The sequence below is a fragment of the Mastomys coucha genome, unplaced genomic scaffold (genome assembly GCF_008632895.1).
Source record: "Mastomys coucha isolate ucsf_1 unplaced genomic scaffold, UCSF_Mcou_1 pScaffold9, whole genome shotgun sequence".
Taxonomy (NCBI): domain Eukaryota; kingdom Metazoa; phylum Chordata; class Mammalia; order Rodentia; family Muridae; genus Mastomys; species Mastomys coucha.
This window is the reverse complement of record NW_022196915.1, coordinates 19,950,667-19,977,770: the sequence shown is the minus strand read 5'-3', so window position 1 is coordinate 19,977,770 and position 27,104 is coordinate 19,950,667. Positions and strand designations below refer to the sequence as shown.

The window sequence follows — 27,104 nt, the reverse complement described above, 5'->3', positions numbered from 1 at the left end:
CATGTCCTCATCACTGTTTCTTTCCCCCATCCTGTCCCCGCCTGCTAGGGCCACTCCTTACATGATGACTAAAAGACTTTCAATCTAAGTCAAGCAGAATGGTGGTGGTGCACACACGCCTTTAATCCCAGCACTCGGGAGGCAGAGGCAGGCAGATTTCTGAGTTCGAGGCCAGTCTGGTCTACAGGGTGAGTTCCAGGACAGCCAAGGCTACACAGAGAAGCTCTGTCTTGAAAAAAAAAACCAACAAGATCAATCTAAGTCAAGTCTCGTCTATCTCCTGCTTACAATTATACCTGGGGCTCCATTGCATTCACGATGAAGTCTAAATGTGGCCTGTCATGCTCCACTGTGCAGCCACCTCTCTCACCCAGGCCCTCCCACTGTCTTCCTCTTCACATCCCCAGTCCTTTTGCTCCCCTGCAGATCTCACCCTTAAGCACCTTCAGATGTGTGTGTCCTGTCTATAGATGCCTACGGCACACAGCAAGTCGTTGGGGTCAGAGGCAACACCTGCTTTGTTCATCACTGAATTCCTACATGCCTGACATAGACCAGGTATCTGATACAATCACTGAACGTTTTGAATAAACATTAAGTAAACAGCAAATCAAGGATGGGAAGTGGGCATGGCAGTCAGGGTTGGGTTTCCGTGTGTCAGGGAGGCCTAGGAAAAGAGAAGGGGGAAGACCGATACAATGGGTATGAGCACGGGGCAGCGTGTGATCCACCTGCACCCTGTGAGAAGCCCATTCAGCATTCAGTAGGGTGTCTGGAAGCAAGGAGACAAGCAAGCAAAGGCCACAAGCCTTTATTAGGAGACTCGAGTCCCCTGCCAAGGGGCTAAGCACTAGGTGAGAGGCATGACTTCAAGAACAGTAACAGAGGGACCAGACTGCCATCATACGTACAGAATGTACCCAGCAAGTCCCAAATGAGAAGTGACTTGTGGGTGCGGGGCAAGAGGACAAGATTACCTGCAGACAAGGGTTTTACAGGGTGGACATGCGAGCTACGGGAAGTACCTCCGCCCAGTGGGGCCCAGATGACACGGCGGATGGCCTGCACCCAGTCCTCCATGTCACGCTGGGAGCTGGCCATGAGCAGGAGCGCCTCCGGATTGGCTGGCACCTTCTCCCGCTCTGCGGCACCACCTGCAAGACAGGGAGATGAGGATTGCTTCAGGGTTCCAATGTAGGACAGCACAGCGGATACCCTCCCGGCACCTGCGAGCTCAGCTCTTGCTTCTGGTTTGCATCCAATCTCTTTTCACATGAAGGCACTTTCTGTTGTTTTTTTTTTTTTTTTTTTTTTCTACCTTGCCCTCATGACAGCTTGTTTTTATTTGTTTGTACCCATATCAAAACAGAAAATTATCAAACGAATCACAGGACATCATGAGGGGAACATGCCTGTTCTAGGGCAACTCGGAGAAGTTCAGTCCCTACTGCAGCTTCAGTGTGTTTTGCTGAAATCAGTTACCCACTGTGTGTACTACTCACTGTGCGCTCTACCCTTTAGTATAGCTGAGCACCCTACACACCAGATTCCTTGTGAGTACCCGGGTTCCACTAGCCAGATGTTACACTTGAGCTGCTGTTCAGGAGTCCTCAGGAGTTTAGTTGAGGCGATACTAAAAGGTGGGGGAGGGGAGTTAGAGCTGGCTCAAATGGGCGTCTCCCAGGTTGCCCTCTGCAAGTGACTTCATCACCCTGATGTTCTAAAAATCATTATGCTGAGCACGCTGGGCAATTTAAGGGATTCTAAAGAATGATTTCCCCACCTTCCACATCCCCAAAACATTGCTACTTATTTAAGATTCTAACCAGGACTATGTGCTGGGGATGAGTCCCAGCAACAGTCCTGTTCCCAAAGGACAGGAGAAGGTAGGCAGAGAGCGTTGGTAGCCCTGGACAGGAGAAGGTAGGCAGAGAGCGTTGGTAGCCCTGGACAGGAGAAGGTAGGCAGAGAGCGTTGGTAGCCCTGGACAGGAGAAGGTAGGCAGAGAGCGTTGGTAGCCCTGGACAGGAGAAGGTAGGCAGAGAGCGTTGGTAGCCCTGGACAGGAGAAGGTAGGCAGAGAGCGTTGGTAGCCCTGGACAGGAGAAGGTAGGCAGAGAGCGTTGGTAGCCCCTTACTGGACTATGGCCCAGGGGAAGAATGCAGATGGGAACAGATGTTTCCTGAACACTGGAAAGTTCCAGAACAGTTCTGCAGAGCACAGAGCCACCCTCTGCCCATCCTCACAAGGACTGAAAGGAGTGCTGTTACAAGCATATTGGGAGGGACTAGAGAGATGGCTCACTGGTTAAGAGCACTGCCTGCTCTTCCAGAGGACCCAGGTGCAATCCCCAGCACCCACATGGCAGCTCACAACTGTCTGTAACTCCAGGATACAACACCCTCACACAGACATAAATGTAGACAAAACTGAAACGCACACAAAAATAAGTTAAAAAAAAAAGATGTATATTGTGAAGGAGCTGGGTCTCTCGCTACAGTACACCTGAGCTACCTATAGCCTCAGCCCACTCTTCTTACTTTACAGACAAGGAAACTGACACAGTATAACTAAATAACTTGCCTGCACTCACATCATTCCTCGGAGTGAGAACCATATAGCACATTGATGGCTTTTCAAATACTAAATCAGCTTTATACTCCTGGAACATCTCCTTGCAAATTTTATATTTTGTTGATAATTTTTCTTCTCTCTTCATGAGGGGTCTGTGGTTCTTGTGATGCACATGTGTGTGTGTGTGTGTGTGTGTGTGTATGTGCATGCGTGTGTGCTCACGTGCGTGTGTATGTGTAAACATAAATGCAGGTTCCCTTAGAGACCAGAAGAATGTGGATTCCATGGAGCTGGAGTTACAGCCATTTGTAAGTGGTCCAATTTGGTGCTGGGAACCAAGCTCGGGTCCTGTTGGGTAGCCGTGAGCACTTTTAGGTCGTGAGCCACATCTCCAACCTCTATTTTACTATTTTGATGAACCCCTTCCATCTCTTACATTGCTTATTAGCAAAGCTGTCTCTCCCCTTCTCCCACCACACAGCAGTGATCACTTTAGAGACTCCAGTATATGCATCTTTAATTACCACTGTCTACACTGAAGAATATTGCACCACTTGCAGACATGCAGCCCATGTGTATGTCCAAGGACAGCTGTGGATACGGGTCAATACATTTGTAGGTGACAACTTCATAGCACAGTGGCAAAAGGTTGGACATGCCTGCGCATCTTGTCAGGAGTATTTCTATCATTGTCTTTCCTGTCTTACAACTTGCTGTTCAGCAACACTGCCTATCCCACAATATACCACATTGTTTCCACTCAACTGGCCAGCATCTTTTGATTTAAGTTATAAGGGAAGGACACAGGTCTGTACATTTGTCTCTCCGTAGAATCCAGGTCTCACATGACATTGTCACCTCTACCTGTCACCCTTCCTCTGGCATCCCTTGTCCTATGTAACTCTTGGTGACTAGCTCTGAATCTGTGGACAGTGGGATGGAGTCATGGTTGTGTCTCATGGAGTAAGGCGTCACGTTGGCCGCTTCCCTCTGCCTGCCTGATCCCCGGAAGTTGCTGTACAGCCCACTCATCTGCACATCGGCTTGCCAGTACCCTGTTTTCTATTTCTACTTCACTGCCTTTGAGTCACTAAACTGTGATGTGCCCCCACGTGGGTTCCTCCTGTTCCTTGTGAATGGGGTTTATTGAACTGCTTAGATTTATGAGTTTGTGGTGTTCCTAAAGCTCGGGTAAAAAAAAAAAGCATAAAGAAATGCACTTGTCTGTCCTGTCCCCTGCCCCTCAGTGACTCCACTTACTTGTGCATTAAGCATGGAGACTCTCCCACAGCTCATTGATGAGATGTTTGTAGTAAATAGCATTTTTCTTTATATAATTTATCATTGGGTAGTGTTATAGCAGAAAAATGCCCCCTCAGCAAGGCGCTTCCATTCTTGTCTCTGGAACCCATGCAGATTAGGCTACATCACAGAAGAGTAGCAAATTTTTGTTTTGTTTGTTTTGTTTTTTGAGATAGGGTTTCTTTGTATAGCCCTGTCTGTCCTGGAACTCACTCTGTAGACCAGGCTGGCCTCAAACTCAGAAATCCACCTGCCTCTGCCTCCCAAGTGCTGGAATTAAAGGTGTGCGCCACCACTGCCCGGCTGAGAGTAGCAATTTTGTCAGTGGAATCTAAATTGCTAATTAGCCCAGGACAGTTGTAATGGACTTTTTTAAAAGTAAAGGGGAAACCTGAGACAAAAGTGGGCGCAGAAGAACTAAAACTGACATACAAAAAGTGACGTGATCAATCACAGTGGCCGGACTGGAGGGTATAAGAAGGTCAGGAGCCCAGGAGCCTGGCAGCATGTGGGGGTGGTGAGAAGCTGATCTCTCCCCTACAGCCTCCCCAAGGTCACAGCCCTGAGACCCCCTGACTTAAACCAGACTTGTAACCTCCAGAACCACAGAGACCACACAAATCAAGCTATCCTTTAAGCCACTGATTTCATGGTGGCTTGCCACAGAACTGGGAGAAATAACTTCAAAGTCATGGTGACACACACCTGTAATCCCGGCACTCTGAGGCAGGGGGTTCATAGGCATGAAGCAGCTCAGGCCTACAAACTTTCGGGCAGTAAGAGCCTGTCCCCCCTCCAAATAAACAAACCCCTCAAATAATAGCAAACACACAGTTTCTAATGCTTTAAGCTCACCCACCTTTCATGGTCCCTGTTCATCCACATGGGCTATTTCTTTCTATGTGTACCTGGAAGGCTTGCTCTCAGAAATATGATTTGAGCTTTCCACATTATTATATATATATATTGTATGTATATATATATATATCATGTCTCCACTGTGTTCTTTAGGATACATTGAATTTAGCTATTCAATAAAAACAAACAAACAAAACCCTAATGTCTCACTCAGTCTGTTGACCTTAAATTACGTGCGGTTTCTGGGTTGTTTTCAGCTGCCTGACTTTTCACCCTTCCTGCCTCTTCGAATTCCTGATGTTTGAGTAGGTGCCAGGCACTGTGGATTTTCAAAGGTTGGGAGCTGGGGGTTTATATTCCTATAAATACTCTGGAGCCTCCCTGTGAGGTAAAGTTAGGTTCACTGCAGTAGTTTCCTAGGTGGATCGAGAGGGCTGAGGCAGAGCTCATGGTCCCCCTACAGAGGGAAAGTCCTCTGTCTATTCCACCCAGTGTCTCATGGTCTTGCGGCTTTCCAGTCTGGCAGATGGGAACAAGCACCAATCGATCCTGTGTTGGGGTGGACGTGACCACCTCAAATCCTTCCTTGCTCCATCTTGGGTGGTTTCCTCAAATGCTTGTGGTGACAGGAACACAGGGAGGTCTCCATGCATGCATTGTCTCTGCACAGCTTTCATCTCGTCATGCGTCACCCTGCGAGCTTTGATCTCCCAGACTCTCAGCAGTGTTGTCTCTACCTGTGGAGGCCACTGGGCTCCACTGATTGGTGTGTCCCTTTCCTCTGTCCCAGCCCGGAAACTCCCTTAAGGCAGTCAACTAAAGCATATGTACGGTCTGCTTTGCTTTCAACTCCTGGCCCAAAGGCCCTTCATTTTCTAATGTCCAACATCTTGACAACATAGTTTCAGACATACATGTGTCGGGGCACTGCTTTTTCCATAGCTAGTAATTTGATCTCTGTTGCTTCATGTTCAGAAGTGACAGTCACAGCACTGCCTCTACAGGACCTGTGACATGGGACATTCCCAGTCACACACAGCCCTCACTAACACCACAGGAAGGACTATCACTGAGAGCATCTTACACATGCAGAAGCCAGGACTCTTCAGAGAACTTAAACACTGGACACAGGAAGAGACAGAGGCCCAAACACAACTGCAGGTTCACGTACTCTGCGCCTACGGCTGTTACTGCTGATCCTTCCTTATTGTTTTTAGACATTTTAATTACTTCTTAAAAGTTTTGTTCACTGCTATTTTATAGGTGTCTTGCTTATATGTGCAGTGTATGAGCACTGTATGCATGCATTATCCAAAGGCCAGAAGAGGGTGCCGGATTCCCTGGAACTGGAATAACAAAGGTCACTGTCCAGGTTAGTCTTAAGTCAACTTGACACAAACTATAGTTATCTGAAATGAGGAAAGCCACCTGAGAAACTGCATTCATCTGGATTGCCTGTAGGGCAGTTTCATGGGTAACGATGGATTCGGAAGGGACCAGATCATGAGGGTGGGGCGGGGTGTGCTACTGCTGCCCTGAAGGCAGGTGGTCCTCAGATATATATACACCAAGCTGAGCAAGCCTTGAGGAACAAGCCAGTAAGCAGCACTCCTCCATGGCCTCTGCTTCAGCTCCTGCCTTGAGCCCCTCCCTGACTTTCCTCACTGATGGGGCCATGATCATGAAGCATAAGCCAAAGAAATTAAACCCTTTCTTCCCCAAGCTGCTTTTTGTCACAGCAATAGTAACCCTAACTAAGGCAGTGGTTAAGTTGCCAACCTGGGTCCTCCACAAGAACAGCCCATGCTCTCTAACACTGAGCCATCTATCAAGCCCCTTTGTTATTATTGTTATTATTATAATTATTATTATTATCATTATTATTATTAGTGTGTGTGTGTATGTGTGTGTGTCTGTGTGTGTGTGTATACATTCAGGGTCAAAGGACAACTTATGAGATTCCGTGTTCCTCTACCATATGAGTTCCAGGGACTGAACTCAGGTTGTCAGAGTTGGGCAAGAAGTGTTTGCCCCCCTGAGCCAGCCTCCTCTCTCCTCTTCCTTTGAAACTAATCTGTGTTGTCACTGTATAGCCACCACTCTATCACACATCCTAGGGCGCTGGTGGCTGTATTATTTGGGGTCATACACCTTTGAGGTGGGGAGAGTGAAGTCAGGAGGATGAAATGGAATATCAGCTTAGGACCTCAGCTAGATGCAGCCCCAAGGGTCCACTTTGATGATTACATCCAGTTTAATACAGGAGAGCAGGGTCAGTTCAGGCACTAATGGCATTTGCGGCCCTCTCCTGACCTCCTAGGCTGCAAGGACAACAAATGCCTTCACATATCAGATGTTCCTGGAGGATGCAAAACTGCCTTGCACTGGAAGCCATTGATAGAGATGTATCAGGTCCGCACTGTCTGTGAGTCTTACCGATTGTTTAATTTCACAGCCACGTGATAGTGCTCAAGCATAGTGTGGAATGCCCAAGAGGGATCCCTACTGTTCTACCAAACCTGGTTCCATTTGGTGTCAGACAGCCAAGGCAGAGAGCTTCGAGGGACCTGGACCCTTCTCTCCTTGGGCCTCCATAGACTCACATTCTAGATAGTGACCACACAGATTAGTTTAAAAAGAAGAGGAGAGAGGAGGCTGGCTGAGGGAGACAAGTACTTGTCTATACAGGAGGACTCACTGGCATCATGCAAGGCTTTCAGTGCTGTCTGTATACTGGTGACTTCCAAACTCATCCCTCTCCAGACTTAGAGCAATCACATCCTGGGTCTGACTTTGCCATCTCCATGACTGAGGGTAACTCCTACATGCAGTTCCTCGGGTTGAAAAAAAACACCCTCCTCTCCAGTCTCACATCTCTTCTCTCATCAGCAAATCCCATTGGCTTATCTTTCAAAGTATGTTCAAAATGGTATCACTTTTCCCTGTCAACCCATTGAGGTCACACTCATTTCTCAACTGGCATCGTACCCAGGCACCTTGCTTTTTGTTCCTTAAATCGATTCCCAGTACAGAAGCCACAGTGATCCAGCTAAGACTGAAAGCAGCCAGACACCCTGGTCAGTCTTCCCAGAAGTCCCTGTACCAGTCATGATCTTGCTACTGTCATCAGGGTGTGGCTCCCCACTCCTGCTCCACTGTCTCTAGTTGTCCCCCTCTTTGCATGTGGTGATTCTCAAGTATGACCTCTGTTTCATGGGCAGTATCTGCTCTTTCCCTGCCCAGTGCCCAGAGAGCTGCTCTTCCAGCCACTGGCATGGTTTGTCCCGTACTCCATTCACATCTCTGTGAATGTCATTGTCCTGTAGCATCTACTAGAATCAAACACATTCAGCATCTGCTCATGTGACACACATGCTGCTTGTTTAGCCCACCTCACTTTGTATATTGTGCCACTTAAAACCCTGGGAGGAGGCTGGCATAGACAGGGGACACACAGAACACAGGAAGCACAAAAGATGACCAAGAGCAGTAGACTAAGTCACTGATCAAGTAACTGAAATGCTCACAACACCTACTGTAAACAGACAGACAACTTGTTGGTTTGTAGATCGGGCAGCTGGGGAAGTGACCCAGCTGGGGCACCCAGACAGAATCCCCAGGGGGCAGCCTTAGCTGCCCATGTGCCAATCTGCACCAGGCTGCCTGTGGGTCTTCCTTCCTTCCCTCATTTCTTGTTACTTGCTTGGAGGCAGTAAATGCCACTTGCCCTTGAATGATGACTCTCCAGGTTCCCAAGCATCTAGGATTCTGATTGTCCACTTACCCCTGGGCAGGCGCCTGTTCCTCTTCAGATATTTGGTGGGGCAGAAAGGCATGGTGAGGTGAGTGGAAGGACCAGTGAGAAAATGGGGACTGGGTGCAGCTAAGCCTGGGGCGGCAGCCAGGTACACCACAGGCACACAGCTTCTTGGACTAACTGTAAAGGAGTCTAAGCTGGAAGAACTAAGCTGGGCTCTTTTGTCTCTCCTGGGGACTTCTGCATTTTGTAGGACCTGAAAGCTGGGGCTGTCCAGGGAGGGGATCTCCAAGGGCACTTCCCAGAGAACACAAGCTGCTGGGGTGAGATGGGAGGAGGCCCTGTGGAAATCACACGGCAGGTTGTTCTGTGTCTGGCTCCCTGGCCTACATTCTAGACGTGAGCATAGCAAGGTGCCGACCATCCACCTTTGTGTCAGCATAGGGAGGTATGCTAGAGACAAGGCTCCAAGCTGAGGGCTGCTGTCTCTGGCAGTTTTTGCAGATGAAGGAACATGGGATAAAAGCTAAACACACACAGAGCTTACTGCACACCTGGGTGAAACATCTTACTTCATATTTCTGATCCCTTTTAGGCTTTTACTTTTTAAAGATTTACTCTTTTTTATTTTATGTGCATTGGTGTTTTGCCTGCATATATGACTGTGAAGATGACAGGTCCCCTAGAATTGGAGTTATAGACAGCTATAAGTGGCTATGTGGGCAATAGGAATTGAACCCCGGATCCTCTGAAAGAGCAGCCAGTGCTCTTAAGCCCTAAGCCATCTCTCCAGCCCCTCTTTTAGGCTCTTTGTTTGTTGCTTTGTTGTTGTTTTCTTTTGGTTTGAGAAAGGGTCTCATTATGTCTGTTATCTGGACTGGACTTGAACTTGCTAACTTGCCCAGGCTGGCTTCTCACTTCTCCTACCTCAGCCTTTCCCTCTCAGGCTGTCGCAAAGGAGAGCCGAAGGTTCTCAAAGGAGAGACAGGTAAGTTCTGTCTCTGGGAAGGGCAGAGCCAGGACCTGAACTTAACTGGCATCTTTCCAAGAAAAAAGTCACCATGCTGATGTTTCCCCAGTGCCCAGGACAAAGGAAGCAGGAGCCAGCTGCCTGGTCCAGCCTGGCCCGCCCGCCTCCAGCATCATTCTCTCTCTCAGGATCTGTGTTTCTCAGGCTACCATTGCTTTGATGAGGCACCACGACTAAAAAGCAAGTTGGGGAGGAAAGGGTTTTTCTGCTTACACTTCCACATCACTGTACATTATGGAAGAAAGTCAGGACAGGAACTCAAGCAGGGTAAGAACCTGGAGGCAGGAGCTGATGCAGAAGCCATGGAGGGGTGCTCCTTACTAGATTGCTCCCCAAGGCTTGCTCAGCCTGTTTTCTTATAGAAACCAGGACCTCCAGCCCCGGGATGGAAGTGGGCCCTCCCCCATCAATCACTAATTAAGAAAAGGCCTACAAGGTTAGAGAGATGGCTCAGTGGTTAAGAGCACTGACTGTTCTTTCAGAGGTCCTGAGTTCAATTCCCAGCAACCGCATAGTGGCTCACAACCATCTATAATAGGATCCAATGTCCCCTTCTAGTGTGTCTGAAGACAACTACAATGTACTCATATAAATAAAATAAACAGATCTTAAAAAAAATAAGTAAAAAGGAAAGGCCTACAGCAGCGACTGTCAGCATTCCTAATGCTGTGACTCTTTACCATCGCTCCTCATGTTGTAGTGACCTGCAAGCAGAAAAATTGTTTCATGTCTACTTCATAACCGTAACATTGCTACTGTTATGAATCATACTATAAATATCTGATATGCAGGATATCTGACACGTGACCTCTGAGACTCACAGGTTGAGAACTAATACAGCCTTGCCTATAGCCTCATCATATAGAAGTATTTCCTTAATTAAGGTTCCCTCCTCTCAGATGACTTTAGCTCGTGTCAAGTTGGCAAAACTCTCCAGCACAACCTGTGCCACTGGGTGCCCCCAGAGACACCTCTGGAATGACTGTGGCAGGGAGACTGGTGCCAGGCTTTGGTGAGCAGGCACACAGCAAGAAGCCATTTATTGGCCAACCTCCTTATGACACCATCGATTCCCTTCAGAAGAAAAGCAGCTGACGGAGCAAGACATTCCCATGCACTGCTGCTTCAATGGCTTCCTTATGTCTTACAGTGGAACCAGCTCTGGAGGGGTGCAGCCCCTCTGGCACCTCTCCTCTGTCTGTCTGTTTACCCATCAGCCATTCTGACTTTCTCCCTTCCCCTGTAAGGCCTCCCTGCAGGGGAGTCTCTGCCTATGAGTGGCCATCCTGCCCAACTACAACATGTTCCTTTCTCTCTACAGACTTTACTCCATTGGAAACTGGCTTCTGGCTTTGTAATCATGGTTACTGCAGGTCAGACATCCATCATCTGAAAGCAGATATAGCCCTACTCTCGCTGGCCGAGTGAGTTAGAGAATGGACCCTCTCTACCTGCTGGGATCCAGTTCCACGACCACCCATGGATACCAGACTCTAAAGCCTCAAGCCCCCTTTATAAAATGACCCAGGTACCAAATCCCTGGGGACACTCTGAAAGGAGCTGTTATTTAGGGATGGCTGCCCGTGTTCTAATCTTGAGCTATCTCTCATGAGAATATTTTCAACCTACAAGCTTAAATACATTATCTTCAGACATCCAAAGAACACAAGGTGGTGAGGCTGCTCAAGGTGTAAGGGATGGTCCACACAGTGAGAAGCAGGCCATTGCCTGCCTTAGAGGATGACCTGCTTCGAGCCAGTAGATGCCTGCTCACTTTGGCAAAGGACATCAGGACATAGAGGCCTAGGCCTGTTTCCGGACAGGAGAAACTGACCTCTCCAGAGACTGTAAAAGAGTTCCCATATAAAGACTTTCTCTTCCTTGTAAAAGGCCCTCGCTGGTATGGTTGGCCCTGGGGAAGCCACTGCACCCCCAGGAGCCTCCCTGTCCATCAACAGGGCAATCTCAGGATCCTCGGGATCTCCCTGGGGATTTCCTTGGGACTGGGGGATGTTCGACTCTGCCTTGAGTGTGGCCTTGCCCTGGGTGCCCCCCTTGAGAGAGAGGCTGTGACCTTTCTCCCAGGGGCAATTAGAGAAGTGGTACCCGCACCTGACTAGGTGGAAACCTACCTCTGAAATATGAGTCAGACCTTCCCTCCCCAGCAGGAGCCTCAGACGTGGCCTCTACAACAACCCTGACTTCTACACACATCCTATCCGAACTGAGACCACTTTTGCAGCCTCAACATCAGCTCCCCCATATCATCCTGTGTCTGCTTGTCCCTGGGGTATCTGTGCACTTTCAGACCCATCAGTCCAAGACCTCTCTCTGTACATGCAGCCCCATTTCCTATCTGCTCCCCTGGTCAATTCCTACTCACTCAAGTCAAGCTCAAGTATGTTCACTTCTCCTTCAGCTCCTTTAAGTTTCCCACTCCACCCGCCTCCTTTTAAAAATATGTATTTACTTTTACTTTCTGTGTATGGGTGCTTTACTTACCATGCATGTCTGTGTACGATCTGCATGGTGCATGCAGTACCGGTGGAGGCCAGAAGAGGGCACCAGATACTGCTGGAACTGGAGTTAACAGACAATTGTGAGCCACAATGAAGGTGCTGGGAACAGAACCCAGATCCTCTGGAAGACCAGAACTCCTGCCCCTCTATGTTTTCTTCTACATGAAGTTACTGAAGTTCTAGTATATAGCGGACATTGCGTCATGTGCTAGGGACATACACTGATGTCATTCTCCAGGATTCACCAGGACCCTAAAGGCTGCAGCTGCCATGACAACTACATCACCAAGCCACCAACCTGCTCGTGCAGCATGCCCTGGTCAGCCACTCTATAAGCATGCTGCCATTACTTGCCACCTCACCTCTGACCGCAGGGCCCAAGAGACACTCTGAGTTTCCCAGGCTCAGCGGACAAGCAAGCTCCAAGTTTCCTTTTCAGTGTAATGCTGGCACGGGCCCTCTCAGATGTACGCTGATCCCCTCTGTGTATTACCTAGAGCACTTTATTCAGGTGGGTATCCCAGGAAGGCCTATTAGAGACAGAGAACCCACAAGGACTTCCTATTGCAACTGAGAAAGACACCCTTGATCTGAGTTCCCATATCAAAGCCTGAGCAAGTCTCCACGTGGAAGCTGTCCCAAGGAGGCCTGCAGAAGAGAGAGGCACACACGGGGGCTGGCTGGTCCCTGCTTGCTGTTCAGTCAGCAGTGGGATAATTAGGTATTCCCAGCCCTAACTATCCACCATCAAGGGTGGTCCTGAAGTTTTGACTGCCCCTCTCGGGAGAGCTGGCCCAGCCAGAAATGCCAGGCAGCTGCCACAGTGGGGCTCGGAGTGGTCCACAGGGCGTGCCCGATGCACACAGAAAGCCAGGCCCTCTCCTCCAGGACAGAGTTAAGAGTTCCCATGGGGAACTGGGGACACTGCTGCTCAAACGGAAGCCTGGAAACTCCATGGCCAGAGAAAGGGCCGTGAGCTGAGAAGAGGGCATCCCGGGGAGATCTGGTAGAAATGCTTCTGCTCCTCTGAACTGGGGAGAGTGGGGAAGAGGGGGAGGGGGCTGAGAGGTGGACAGTGTGCTCTGCAGGTATGCAGGACAAAAGGGCGGGTGGCTAACCTGTCCAGGAACTAAGGTTTTGGACGCTGGTGACAAGGGATTGAGGTTCATATCAAAGCAGACCTGACCTCCAGGTTCTCCCAGCATCCCTCAGTTCCTACCTGGCATATCCTGCCTGCCCCCCAACCCTGAACTTTCCAGCCCAGGGGCTGGGTTGTTCTTCCCCCAGAGGCTCCTCCCTATGTTCTCTTTCCTCTCTCTTCTCTCTCTCCCTCCCTCCCTTCTTCCTTCCTTCCCTTTCTCCCTTTCCACTTCTCCCTCTCCTCTTCTCTCCCTACACACACACCCTTTCTCTCTTTTTGCCCTTGTCCCCAGCCCCTCTCCTCATGGTGACTTCCCTGGCCTTGGCGTTTGGGGCCAGTGGCCTGGCCCGAGAGCAGCTTCCCTATGAACCTGCCTCTAATATATTCTAATCTGGGTTGAATTGGCGCATTTCACAGGCATTTCACCTATCAGAAAGGTCTGGTGGTGATGGGAAGTAGCCTATGAGCCTTAACCAACCTGGGCAGAGAGGGGCACTCCAGCTAGGGACCAGTGAAGCTCAGATAGGCAGGCAGGCGGGTCCTGTGAGTGAGAACAGAGCTCCCAAGCCCTGCATGTTTTATCTCTAGACACTACGTGTGAGAGTAAATAAAACCACTCTCACTTAATAATTCTGGAAGAGCCTCATCACCCTCTGCCCTTCATTGATCCCAGTGGTGGACACAGGCCCAGCAAGCTTAATAATCACAGTCTTAAACCAAGCCCTACCAGGCTTTCCCGGGACTCCATGTGCACATCCCCAGGAGAGAGTGGTCTCAGGGGCTCATCCTGGGACCCTGTCACCCTAAGGAACTGAAGTTAGTTCCTGGTGTATTGGATACCACCAGTGACTGATGTATGTCTTCACGGCTTTACACTGCACCCGGGGACACAAAATAATGACAAGCCCCCACATGGGGTCCTCAGCAGGCCATCCGTGATAAACAAGCAGGCTTCAGACAGAGAACTTGCTTAAGAAGGCAAATTAAGGGTAGGCAGCAGGCAACAGTTCTTTAGTACCCAGTGGGAAGGGGCAGGACCTAAGGCCTCAAGTTCCACCTCTACCCTGGCCCTTTATCATGGAGATAGCGTCGACTCCTAGTGAGGCCCACAGCCAAATCCCACAATCCTATACCTTGAACTCTTGGGGGAAGAAATCTGGCTGGCCCGGGTGGGGGAGGGGATTGCAGACTAAACAGCACCTGACTTTGGCCCTTTCTTCCAGCTCAAGATGGGGAGGGGACGGACCAGTAGGGCTGAGAAGCCATTAAAGGGCTGAGAGCAGTTCAGCTGGAGGGGAAGGTTCAGGGGATGTGATGCGATTCCAGGGGACAGTGGCATGACACACAGCAGAGGAGTGTGTGACCAGGGCCCAAGGGGGCTCTGTGGACAGCTGACCCCAGGCCTGCTCCTCTCTGGCTGTGCATGCAGACCCTGCACTCGGGCTTGACAGTGCCACCGCGTAGTGCCACAACATGTCCTTTTTTTTTTTTTTTTTTTTTTTTTTTTTTTTTTTTTAGTATAGAATAGAGTTTATTCAAGGCATGGGGAGGGGAGTTAAGAGGGTAGTAGAGGCAGAGAAAGGCAGAGAGAAGGAGCTAGTAGAGAAGTAGAGGCGGCCATGACCACGTGTTTGTGGGGAGGGAATGGGAAGAGAGGGGGCAAGTGGGAAGCAAGAGTAAGAGAGACAAGAGAGTAGGAGCAACAATACGTTCTAACATCTAGGACTACTCCCTAGTTCAACTCCAGAAGGCAGCCATTCACCGTGTAGTCTAGTACAGCGCTCTCTAGAGGCAACCTTTGTGTCACAGATGCTATGAGTGGTATCCTCTGAGTGCCTCGCAGGTCTCACAGTCATATTAGGACAGCCTTAATCTTTCTACTTCCTACAGATGGAAACAGCCTCAGCTGTCCCGACAACAGAACTATCTGACTCTATTCACTGGCGAGCCTTCAGCAAGGCTTACAGGATTGAAAGCAGACCCCCAGCCCTTCAGGCCTCCCGTCCACAGGCCCAGTCCTGTGTGGGACTAGGTACTGGCCTTGAGAATGTCCCTTCAGTGTGACCTGACTCCCAAGGTCCTCCATCACACTAGCCAACCCCAGCTTGAGGACCATAACTAGCAGAGCCGATCAGTTACCACAGCAACACCTGATTATCCTGAAATGGCTTCCCCAGCTTTATCCATTGGTAAAGGGGTAGAGAGAAGCAACAGACAGGAGAGAAAGCAGGCAATGTACTGACTCCAAGTTGCTTCTGGGCCCACTTCCTCTCACGATACACTCTTCCAATGTGCCAGCTTAGAGCAGGCCTGCCTTTGTCTCCCCTGTGCTGGGATTAAAGGTGTGCACTACCACGCCCAGCTGGTGAGCCAGTCTTACCGATTCCCTGATATATGCTGGCACATCAGGCCCTCTATCACACAGGGGCAGCAAGCTCACATAGGACAGCCGCCTCATGGATGTGGAAGTTCTGAGGAGACCAGTATGCCACAAGGGCCAGCTGAGAGTGGGACCTCAAGTGGGGTGAGTGCTGGTCCACAGAAATTCCCAGTTACTTCACAAGTCACTTAAGGCCAGGGACGGGCAATGACCAGGTAGACACAAGGCCCTTCACACCCCCACAGGTACCCTGAACCAAGCATCAGGCGATCTCACCATAGCGATGGGGAAGCAGCAGTGGAGACAGGCCTTGCCTGAGGTCTGTGGCCAGTAAGCACTGTTGAGCTGCCTGCTTCCCAGAGCCCCTTTCTATGTGAGTGTGAAACTCAGAGGCTAGGGCTCCTGTTTACATGGATATAGGCTTTTTGTTGTTGTTGAGAATCCCAAACTACCATTGCTGTCTAATTCTTGCTGCTCCTTGCCCCAACAGACAGGTCCTGCCAGGTAGGGTATCTCCTCAGGTGGCCCTGTGTATGTCAACACCCCACCACAAGCCAGGTAGGACCCATGTCCTTCCTGACCAGCTATTACTGGGAATGAGTCAGGGGCCTGGCAGAGACAAGTACACTCAAGAACCCACAGCGATCTTGGCTGGCATAGCTGCTTTTGAATCCTGATTGCCAAACATTCTCTGCCAGAGAGAGACTCGCTTGCCGTCCTGTACACACTTCGGGTTCTTGTCCTCAGAGGACCTAAACTAGCTCCTTTAGGTGGTTTTCTGTGCAATTCGGGGGTCTCCCTGGAGGGGTACAAAACATCATCTGTATAGGAAGGCACGAGGCCTAAGGATCCAGCCCTAAGGTGTCTATTAGTGCAGGAGTGCAGAAGGTCCCACCAGGCAGCTAAAAGAGGACAGACAGGGAGCCAGAGCCACGGAGGAGTGTTCAGCACATGATCCATTTGCATAGAAAGGCTTTACCTATCAGCTCTGCTCAGCTTGTCTCAGCCCCAAACTCACTAATAGTGTGTCAGGTAATGATGGGCGCCTATTTGTGAGTTCCTAATGGAGAAACCCAGCCACCGACCATAAGTGCAAGCACTCTGGAAAATGCTGGTAGGGCTGCTGAGACAGGGAAGGGGCCACACTAACTGTCTAATAATAAAACCGGGCATGGGCAATTAGAAGCCAGGTAGGGCAGAGCCTTTAATGTTGGATGCTAAAGGCTTTGTCCTCCTGAGTCTCTGACCACCTGTCACCATAACTTGTGCAAGCTGCATTTTAGGTCTGATGTCAGGGATAAGCACAGGGAGATGGAGAGAGAAGGTGTCTCCTGAGGACACTAAAGGAGGCCGGTGTTCCTCTTAGACGGAGCTACGCGCCACCCCTGTGGCTCCCTCAGCCATGGGCTTTGCCCAGGACACACTACAGTCCAGGGTCCCCCACTGGACCCTGGGCCCTGGCCTCAGAGCATCCAGGATGGGGGCAGGGTGCCCCAGTGGAGGTCCCAATGGATGCAGGCACAGGAGCGCTTTGTTCTGGCCTTCACTGTTCATGCTGGGCAGACGCTCTGTCAATGGCACTGCTGTAGTATTTTAAGAAGATTCTACAAATAGCTCCTTCAGAATGGGCTTCAGAGCCTGGCTTATGAATGTCCCCAACCAGGGCAGCCGCCCAGAGCTTCTGCCAGACAATAGGGCCTCACAGGGAGTCGGAGGATGGCGGATGCAGGGTGACCCCAGCCACATTGCCCAATGCTCCCAGGGGCTGCCCAGGAGTTTATTGGGAGGTGTGGCTCCCTGTCTGGGTGACATCCCTTGGGCACCACCTCTCCGGATCTCCAGGGATTTCCAGGCTCTGAAGCTGCCCTGTGGGTCATGGGGGAGGGGCACAGGAAGGAAGGGTGCTTGAGATTTCCTCAGACACCATTTTATTAGGTAGCCAGAAAAACCTCAAAGGCCTACTGTCCTGGCAGACAAGGGCTATTGAACTGCACTCTTTGCAGAAGTTTATTCTGGAGCCTTGGAGGGGCAGAGGAGCTGGATGTGAGAGGCAGGCAGAGGGAAAGTCACAGGTTGCACACCCGAGACAATCTGCAAGCCCGGGGCGGGCGTTGGGGTGGGTGGGTTTATTCAGTCACCTCTGAGAGCCTCGGAAGTCTAGTCCCTTCCCAGCCCCGGGAAGCTGAGGAAAGAGGCTCAGTGTGTAGGATATGAGGCATAGCTAGCACTCAGTGGAGGCAGCCTCTCCCCTCCCCAGGTGAGACCATTCATCTCTCATGCCTGAAGCATGCCCGAAACATGCCTGAACTGCTGAGAAGCGGCAGGCATCACGGGAATTCCTTGTGACACCATAGAGTCTACACACTTGGGGCTGTGGAGGTCTAGTGGGCAGGATGCTGGGAGCCTGCAAGGGATGAACACTGAAGAGTAGGCTTGGCCAGGGGCTAAGTGTAAATTGAGGCTTTGGTCTAAGTCCTGCTTTGTCCTCTTTAGGCTTGGGAAAAGTCTGAAGTAAGAATTGACCTCACAGGGATGGAGAGATGACATGGAGTGTGCAGAGGAATGGGTTCAATTCTCCTCTGAACTCCATGGGCACAACGCACACATACAGTGCATGTACATACATACAGGCAAAGCACACACACGTGTAAAATCAGTGATTTTATATAAGATTAATTATTTTTTAAAAAATCACTTAAGGAGGTTCCCTGACATTCACCACCCCCAGCTCCAACATATGCTGGGCTGGCTGGCAAGGGGGCAGGCACAGCCTACTCTGAACCTATGGAAGTTTTACATTGTAGAGACCACTGTGACGTCACTGATGATAATCAAGCCAGTTAAAGCCCTAAGCAACATGATGGAGCCCTGAGTAAAGGTACTGTGTCTGCATGGCCTGGCATGATGCCCTGCACAGTGTTGGTGCTGTGGCTCCCACATCTGGATTGCCAGGGGCCAGCAGCACAGCAGCCCATGCATTCCCAACCAGCCCTAGGCTAGAGCAGAGAACAGGCTGCAGGCAACACTGTGTGGGAACTCATTCCAGACAGAGGCCCTAAGGCAACAGACTGCAGAGACCCTGGCTGCAGAAGCCAAAGGAGAACCTGTTTGTCTCTGCCGGACCTTCAACTCCTTCCAAACTGTATATAACCAGGAACACCCTCGCCCTCATGTTTCTCCTCTCTCTCTGTCTCTCTCTGTCTCTCTGTCTCTCTGTCTCTCTCTCTGTCTCTCTCTCTGTCTCTCTCTCTCTGTCTCTCTCTCTGTCTCTGTCTCTGTCTCTCTCTCTCTCTCTCTCTCTCTCTCTCTCTCTCTCTCTCTCTCTCCCTCCCTCCCTCCCTCCCTCCCTCTCTTTCAATTCCAAGAGATTTTTCTGTATAGCCCTCAACTGTCCTGGAACTCGATCTGTAGACCAGGCTGGCCTCGAACTCACAGAGATCTCTTTGAGTCTGCCTCCCAAGTGCTGGGCTTTAGGCCTGAGCCACCTCCACCCAGCTCAGGTTTCATCAGTAAAGGGCATGTGTGGCTTTTTCCCCATGCTCTAGACTTTGTTGCTGTCTGCTAAGCCACAGTGACAGGTGTCCAGTGGAGAGACAAGCCAGCTGGGTGGGAACTGCAGCTCTGAGTGGCCTCTGGTGGGAAACTACGCCTGCTTCCTCATCTCTAGAGAGAAAACCATGGCTTATATCAGGGTTGCATAGGGAGTGGATTACTTCGTATATGTGAAGTCAGAGCCTAGCACACAATGTCATTTGTGTTCCTGATGCTATCGTGTAAATAAAGGTACATCCGGCAAGGATCATTTCTGTCACTGGACATTTTTGAGGTACCAGCACCACCCTTATGCAGATACTAATTCAGAGCTCAACACAGTTCTGAAGAACTGTGGGAAGACAAAGCTATCACCGCTTTACTCAAAGAAGTAAGCTGTTTGCCAGCAGAGTTGGATCCAGAGCCTGGCCTGTTGCACCGATGGCTGCATGGTCTTCCAGTGTTTCTCTACATCCTTGAACACAAGCCCTTGGGTTGCTTAACTCATCATTAACATCTCCAAGTAAAACTTAGGTAAGAGGGACCAGGCCCTGTCCACAGGATCCAAATATTTGCTCATGTACCTTGGTAGGAGTTAGCTTCTCGAAAAGTCCCATCCCAGGGCACTGTCATAATCTGATCTGCTCTGGGTTTCCTAAACAATTCCCTCCCTGGACAGAGCATGGCCATCATTTAACCCGACTCTCAGCTTACCCTACTTTCAGGGCACTTGTTAAAAAGAATTAGAAGTAATTCTTCCACCCCCCAACCCGTACCCACAGGAAAGAATTTCTCTATGTAGCCCTGGCTGTCCTGGAACTCATTCTGTAGATCAGGCTGGCCTCGAATTCAGAGATCTGCCTGCCTCTGCCTACTGGGTACTGGGCCCACCACCGCCCAGCTCTCAGAAGAAATTCTCTAACAATACAGCTGTGATACAAACTGGGGAAACAGCATTTAGCCAAAGCTTTAAAAGAAGTTATGCATTTTTTAAGTTTTAAGATCATCTGGGGAAAGAAATATCCACTGGGCACTTGGCATACATACTTCCAGAGTTCTATGAGGCCATATGTGTCCCTTCCCAAGCAAGGCTAAGACAGAGTCACAAGCCACAATGCTGAAGCTGTGGGCTTGCCATGGTCTCTACCGTGTCTTGTTTTCAGCAAACATTACAGTAAGAAAGAAACAAAATATGGGCTATGCACAGAAATTAATCTAGCAGTGAACGGCAACAGGCCAGATGCTGTCTTCCCTTCATAGACAAGAGTGGAAGCGGTCTGGATTCTGAGAAACTCCTTTGACCAGCTCTAAGTGTGCTAGACAAAGACTATACAAATCAGCCATTGTAAATACACTCAAAGAAGTTAAGGACACCTCTGGGCGCCACATAAAACTTTAATCTTAGCAGCCAGGCAGATCGCTGTGAGTTCAAGGCCAGCGGCCAGAGCCACATAGTGAGACACTGCCAAAAAGCGGGGGATGAGGTGGGGACTGGCTCTAATGATGTCTCACTGACTGTATAATAGTGATAAGGAGATCTAAATTATAAGAAAGAAGCAAATAGAAATTCTAAAGTTTAAAAAAAAAATGTGATAATTTAGTATAACACCTCAACAGAGACTTGAGAAAAACTGAAGATACCCAGTTTGAGGGAAATACTTTTTAAAATATGAATTAAAATGAATCAGCAGAACTGATGATACTTGATTAAGTGTACCAATATACACATAATGTGAGTTCCAGAGGGAAATATGGTGGTGGGAAGAGGCAGAAAAGAGACAAATAATGGTTCAAAATCCTACAGATTTGCTGAACAACACTGATCTAAGAATCTCAAGCCTGGAAAGATGGCAAACTGGGCTTCACACCTGACAAATGCACAGGGGAGCGGTGTGAAGGCAGAGACTCTCGAAAGAGCAAAAGGTCTGCTTTTGATGCATGCTCAAAGGAAGACCACTCACCCAACCCAGATCTTAGGACCCCCATCCCAGCCAGACCGCTTCCACTCTTGTCTATGAAGGGAAGACAGCGTCTGGCCTGTTGCCGTTCACTGCTAGAAGCAGAGAGCACTTCTGAGCTTTAGCAAAAGAATGGTCTGAAGCTCCAGCTGCCGTGGACCTGGGAGATCACCAGAGATTTCTGGTCACTCTTCCCGGATGCCCACTGAGGTTCTGCACTGTAGCCCAGCCAGAAAAAGGAAGAGCTGAGAAACCGCTGGGCTTTCTGAAGCCCCTGAGTCTGGAGCCTGCCTCCTAAATGTAGGTGGGGCAAAGAGGATCAGGGAGGGGAGGGCTAGCCTAGCTAGGAAATGGGACTAAAGCCTCCTCTGCTCTTCCTGAGGCCAGTTCCTGTTTTAAGGAACCCACAAGGCTGCTGCCCGGGACACTTGAATAGGGAAGAGGTGACAGAGGACACTTCTCAGAAGCACAGTGGGACCTTCAAGAAAAACCAAGCCACAGGCAGGATGCTGTGGGCCCTGTAACCTCTATTCACCAGAACCATGAGGCTCTTACCTTCTGGCCACCATTCACAGCCTCTCCTCAGCCCACACCCTGTTCCACTGCCTCTGGAGCAGGAGCTGCACACAAGCCGCCCCAGCTGCTGGCCTCTGATGCCCATCCCTAGACTCACTATTGGAGTCCTGCAGTGTGGGCAGGACTCTTTCAAACAATCTGCCCCTGGGATCTGCTGGGTAGTCAGAGTCACACACTGAGCCCTACCAGTGGGGAGCCAGAGTGTCACCTTGCCTGCTTACACTCTGCTTGCCAGTGTTCACAAAACACACAGGTTCAGTGCCAGGTTACAGAGGCAACAAGAGATGACCACTGGGACAGCCGATCAGGCCAACTGCACTCCTGAAGAATGAAGTGAATGGAGCCTATAGGCCAGAGGCTTAGAGACAGTCTTGGGTGCAGGTCACCTGCTGGGGCTCAATCATTCTCAGGCTGGCTGAAGGCATACAGAGAGCAGTGTGTAAGGGGCCAGAGGAGTTTAGGCAATGTGGTCTGCCAAGCTGGTCACCAGACTAAGGGGCTGAGATTTTTCTGTAGACAGAAACTGTGAGGCAGGTCTTAGGAGGGACATATGTGACCAAGTCTACTGATGGGACAATGCTTGGACAGCAGACTCAAACAGGTGTGGGGTGACTAACCTACAAGCCAGTGCAGGTGGCAAGAAAGGTGTCCAGGGAACCGGATCTCAGAGCACCCACCCTTCCACTATGGGAAATGAAGAAGAGAGAGCCAGCAGCTCTGCAGAGGGGCATGTGGGTGTAAAGGGCTCCAGCTGAGATCTGGACAGGGCTCTGCACCTGCTGGTGGGGAGAGATGCTGCAGAGAGGGCTGCTGCATGTCTACAACCGCTCGCTCAGTCCTCAGAGTCCTGGAGAGATAGAACTCACAAAGTAGGGGAAGCCAGAGCACACGGAGTGAAACAGGGCAGGAGGGCCAGTGGGACAGACACAGATGGAAGGTTGGACAGGTGCAGCCACCAGCAGTAAGGTGGGACAGAAGGGGCCTGGGGGTCATCAGGTGCTAGAGTGGAGGCTACCAAGAATGTGGGGGACAAATGGAGGGAAAGAAGCAGCCAGGCCCAGGCAGGCCCTGGATGCTAGGGTGGAAAACAGAATGATGGGTAAATCCTAAAGAACACAAAGTGGGCACAGGATCTGTGGTAGTAGTGGGCGGACTGTACTTTCTGATCCGGTACTCGGGCAGATTTCTAATGGCAGAAGGAGCCACAGGGCGAAGGGAGTGAGGGTGTCTGCGAGCAGGGAGGGCTTCTGACCAGAGGAAGAGTGAGGAGCAAAAGCTTCTGAAGGAACAGGAGAAGAAGCAGCAGCAGAGCCGGCAGCAGCTGGTCTCACAGCCCTGCATTCTGCTCTCTTCCGCACAGAGACATGTGATCTCTGCAGAACCCACCGTGCAGCAAGAACTCTCACTTCTCTGGGAGCACCTGGGGCCCAGCCCTGACTTCTGCATACCCAGTCATTCAGACACCACCACCATCACCCCAAGAAGACCTGCAGCAATGCCCCACACTCCCTGTGCACGGAGTTCAAGCAGCCAGTGGCCTCTGGACTAACTCCAGCGCTGGGTGGTAAAGCCACAAGGATGCTGCTGCTAAACCAGACTCAGGGAAGTTTTGAGGCTCTCTTTGCCAGATTCCATTCAGATTACTGGAATTTTTTTACTTCTTCCAGCACACTTTCACACATGGACAATCTGCTAAAATGCTCTGTGGCAAAAATTTAGGTTCAGGAACACCCAAGAATGAAATCATCGGGAACAACAGTTGCCTTAGCTGTTGGTCCAGTGAAATATCAATAACTAAAGGACTTTTCTGAGTAAAAGGACCGTGTGTGTATGTGCACGCCCACGCGTGTGTGCGCGCATGTGTGTGTGTGTGTGTGTGTGTGTGTGTATTCGTTCCAAGACAAGAGTCTTGCTGTGTAGCCCAGCCTGGGATTGAACCGACAGTACTCAAGGTTCCTGCTTCAGCTTACCAAGTTCTGAGACCACAGGTTTGAGCCCCATGCTTGGCTTCTTCCTTTTTTTTTTTTTTTTTTTTTTTTTTTTTTTTTTTTTTTTGTGTGTGTGTGTGTATTCTTCCTTTTCTTAAAAAAAAAAAATCTTTTTTAAAAAGCAAATACACATACATTTTGAGTTGAGAGCCCTAATCTTCTCAGGTGACTAGCGCATGTGTATGCATGCGCATGCACACACACATCACACACACACACACACACACACACACACACACACACACACACACACAGAGCCTTGGAAAACAACTTGCTGAGTTACCTGAGTTACTGCTATGGCAACTGAGCTTAATATCTAAAGCAGAAATTCTTAAAGTGTATCCAGTGGTATGTGCACCATGAGGCTCTGAGCAAAGCAGTTTCCCTGGAGACAAGCCTAGAAGCTAGACCCATGGTCTACCCAACACACAGCTACACAAAGGTGTCAAAGGCCCTGAGATGGCTTTCCAGAAGAAACCTTCAAAATCTTGATAAATGACGATGTCTCAGGTTACTTGGCCATGTAACACTTCACTTTTTTCACTGATCGCAGAACTCACTTCAAACAGTGAGCCAAACTGCTCAACACCCACAGATGGGCCAGATGCATTCAAATGTGTTAAATGGGTCAAGAGTGTGTAAAAACATGGGGAGTTTTTTTCACATTAAGAAGCCAAGTCCAGCCGGGCGGTGGTTTTAATCCCAGCACTTGGGAGGCAGAGGCAGGTGGATTTCTGAGTTCGAGGCCAGCCTGGTCTACAGAGTGAGTTCCAGGACAGCCAGGGCTACACAGAGAAACCCTGTCTCGAAAAACCAAAAAAAAAAAAAGAAGCCAAGTCCAGCAGGCCATGGTGGCTCATGCCTTTAATCCCAGCACTTGAGAGGCAGAAGCAGGTGGATCTCTGTGAGTTAGAGGCCAGCCTGGTCCATATTGTAAGTTCCAAGGCAGTCAGAACTACATAGTGAGATTCTGTCTCAAAAAGAAGAGGAGGGGGAGGAGGAGGAGGAGGCGGCAGAGGAAGAGGAGGAGGAGGAGGAAGAGGAGGAAAAAGAGGAGGAGGGAGAGGAGGAGGAGGAAGAGGAGGAGGAGGAAGAGGAGGAGGAAGAAGAGGAGGAGGAAGAGGAGGAAGAGGAAGAGGAGGAAGAGAAGAAAAGTAGAAGCCTCTCTTGAGCCATGGACTCTTATCTAGCTGCATGTGTTTTCTCCTCCTGCTGGGCACTGTCTGGCTGCCCACCCTGGCATCCCATTTTACTAAACGTAACCAGCCCCATTTATTTCCATGGGCTGAAGAACCTTTGTGAAAGCATTCCACACTGGGTTCTTGCTTCCAGCTCCTGCTCAGTCTCTGCTGGTGGAGACCAATAGGATAACACTGCCAGGCCAGGCTGCTCCTCACTGGGATGGGCATAGCCAAGGATGGGGCGGGGGAGGGTCTACAGTTCTGCAAGCAGGAGATGCCCTAGGGTTCCTTCTAGGGTGCTCACTGAACACATGACTTGCCCTAAGCAAGTCTTTGCAGATCTACCCTTGCCCCTGAGAGAGACTCACACAAGCCTTGTTTACTGAGAAGGGGTCAGAAAAGACCAAAGAGACCTACCTAGGCCCCGCCCCCACAAAAAAATCCTTGCCTTTGGACTCTGACCTGCCCGCAGAAAGCAAGTTGCAAGCCCCTCCCCTGGAATCCCATTGTTGCCCTGGCTAAGTTGGCTCTCTGCCCGGGGCCCCCAAGCATGAAGCCCCACAAGCAACATTCTTTCATTTTTCTTTTAAAAATCAAATGCTAAGGAAAACCTTTGCATTGGTACAGCCCTAACAGGACAATCTAGATGGTTTCCATTTGGTTCTGGCTGCAGGTCTGGGTCCCGGGTCTTGTCTAAACTCCTGAGGTCAGGTCTGTCTGTTCTGTCATGTTGTGGGCCACCCCAAGCCCTTCTTGAAAGAAACCCGGACTTCTGTGGCATGAGAATCACCTGAGCAAGAGTCCTTCACACTATTTGACAGGTCCATACTTTCCCCTTATCAGAGTCTAGAATACCTTTTGCAGATGAACAGGACTTACTCTGAGAGCGACAGACAAGCCTGCCTTCCTTCATGAACTCAGAGGGTCACTTAGGGCATGCCTGAAACTTTCAGCTCTCAGGTCCTTAGACGATTACTACAGGCAGGGAAGGTGTTAGGGTCGGGCAAGTTTGGGAAGTGAAATAAAGGGATGTGCCCCTTGACCAGAAGGGCTCCTTTTGGCGTGGCAAGGGTTAAGCCAGACGGCTCCGGCCACAGTCTAGGGAGGCCGGACCTCGGGCAGCCGCTGGTGTCCCGAGCGTTCAGCTCTGGGCCGTCTCCAAGCCGGCTACATTCCAGAAGCAGCTCCGCTCGCAGGTTCCGCTGCGACTTTGGAAAACTCTGAGTCAGGCCCCCTTAGTCCAAGTCTGTGACAGAGGCGGATGAAGAGAATGAATGGCCCGCCCCTCTCCGGGCGGTAAAGCCGCACAGGCGTAGCCGGCGCTGGCCGGGTTGGCCTCGTCGGGAACCGGTCTGCCACTGCCGTGTTCCTCCGACCCCTCGGCCCTGTGCAGCGGTAGACTTGATGGACCTGCCGCCCGTGCCCACCTACCGTCCCAGATCCCCAAGCGGCGCTGTCCCGCGTGTACCCTTGGCTCTCTCCCCCGCGTCCGGGAGTTAGGGGAGGCCCCGGCAAGAGTTGGAGCCTGGGAACCACGGCAAAGCCGGGCAGGTGCGGGCAGCAGCAGGACGTGGGGACCCGGGCGGGGGCTGTGCCTGCGGCTGCAGCGCAGCGCACGTGCGCGCCCGGAGTTACCTTTGGGCGCTCGCAGGTGTCCTCTCCAGTCCTTGCAGCAACACAGCCCCATGGCACCGCAGTTCCCGGGCCGCTCGCCTCCACTCCACGCCCCCGGCGACACCCCCGGAGCGGCGCGGCTGGCGCGCACTAGCCCGCTGGGCTCGTGCAGCGCACCGGGATTCCGTTCCCTCCTTGGTCCTCGCGAACGCGCAGATCACGCCGCGCGCCGCTTTTATGCTCGGCGGGGACGGCGCCCTCCCCACGGCCCGTTACTCTCCTCCGGCGCCGAGCCTAGTGCACCCAGAGGCCGCCAGGGGGCGCTGCGTCAATCACTACACTCTCCCTAGTCTGCTTCAGAGCCCACCAAGGGCGGCGTGACCACTGAAGCCTAATCGCTGGGCGCAAGGGGATGAAGAGCCCTTGTGCGACAAGGACAAGGACAAGGACGGCTCCTCCCCCTCCAGCATCCTTTGAACAGTCACCTCAGCCTTTCTGCAAGGCTGAAAGGGGGTGTGGTCTAAAGCCACCTGGCTCTTTTTCTCAGCCCACCTGAACTGTGTGAACAGTCCCAAGGAAAAAAAAGTTTGCATTAAGTAGATCGCTTATCCTACTGGGACTGTTTCTCCCTGAAAAAGATCACTTGGCTCGATGTAAATGTTACACACACACACACACACACACACACACACAGA

General features: G+C 50.6%; 1 protein-coding gene across 6 annotated transcripts in view; it reads right to left on the bottom strand.

The window, feature by feature from the left end:
- Positions 1-27,104, bottom strand: part of Arhgap22 (Rho GTPase activating protein 22) — a 153,005-nt gene that overhangs the window by 25,593 nt on the left and 100,308 nt on the right. For 3 of the 6 annotated variants that reach the window (XM_031361767.1, XM_031361772.1, XM_031361768.1), the window contains exon 4: positions 978-1,154. In XM_031361767.1, coding sequence (XP_031217627.1) covers positions 978-1,154 — 177 coding nt within the window. Of the gene's footprint in view, positions 1-977; positions 1,155-26,430; positions 26,619-27,104 lie in introns of those variants that run through there. The other 3 variants (XM_031361769.1, XM_031361770.1, XM_031361771.1) reach the window with 2 other exon arrangements.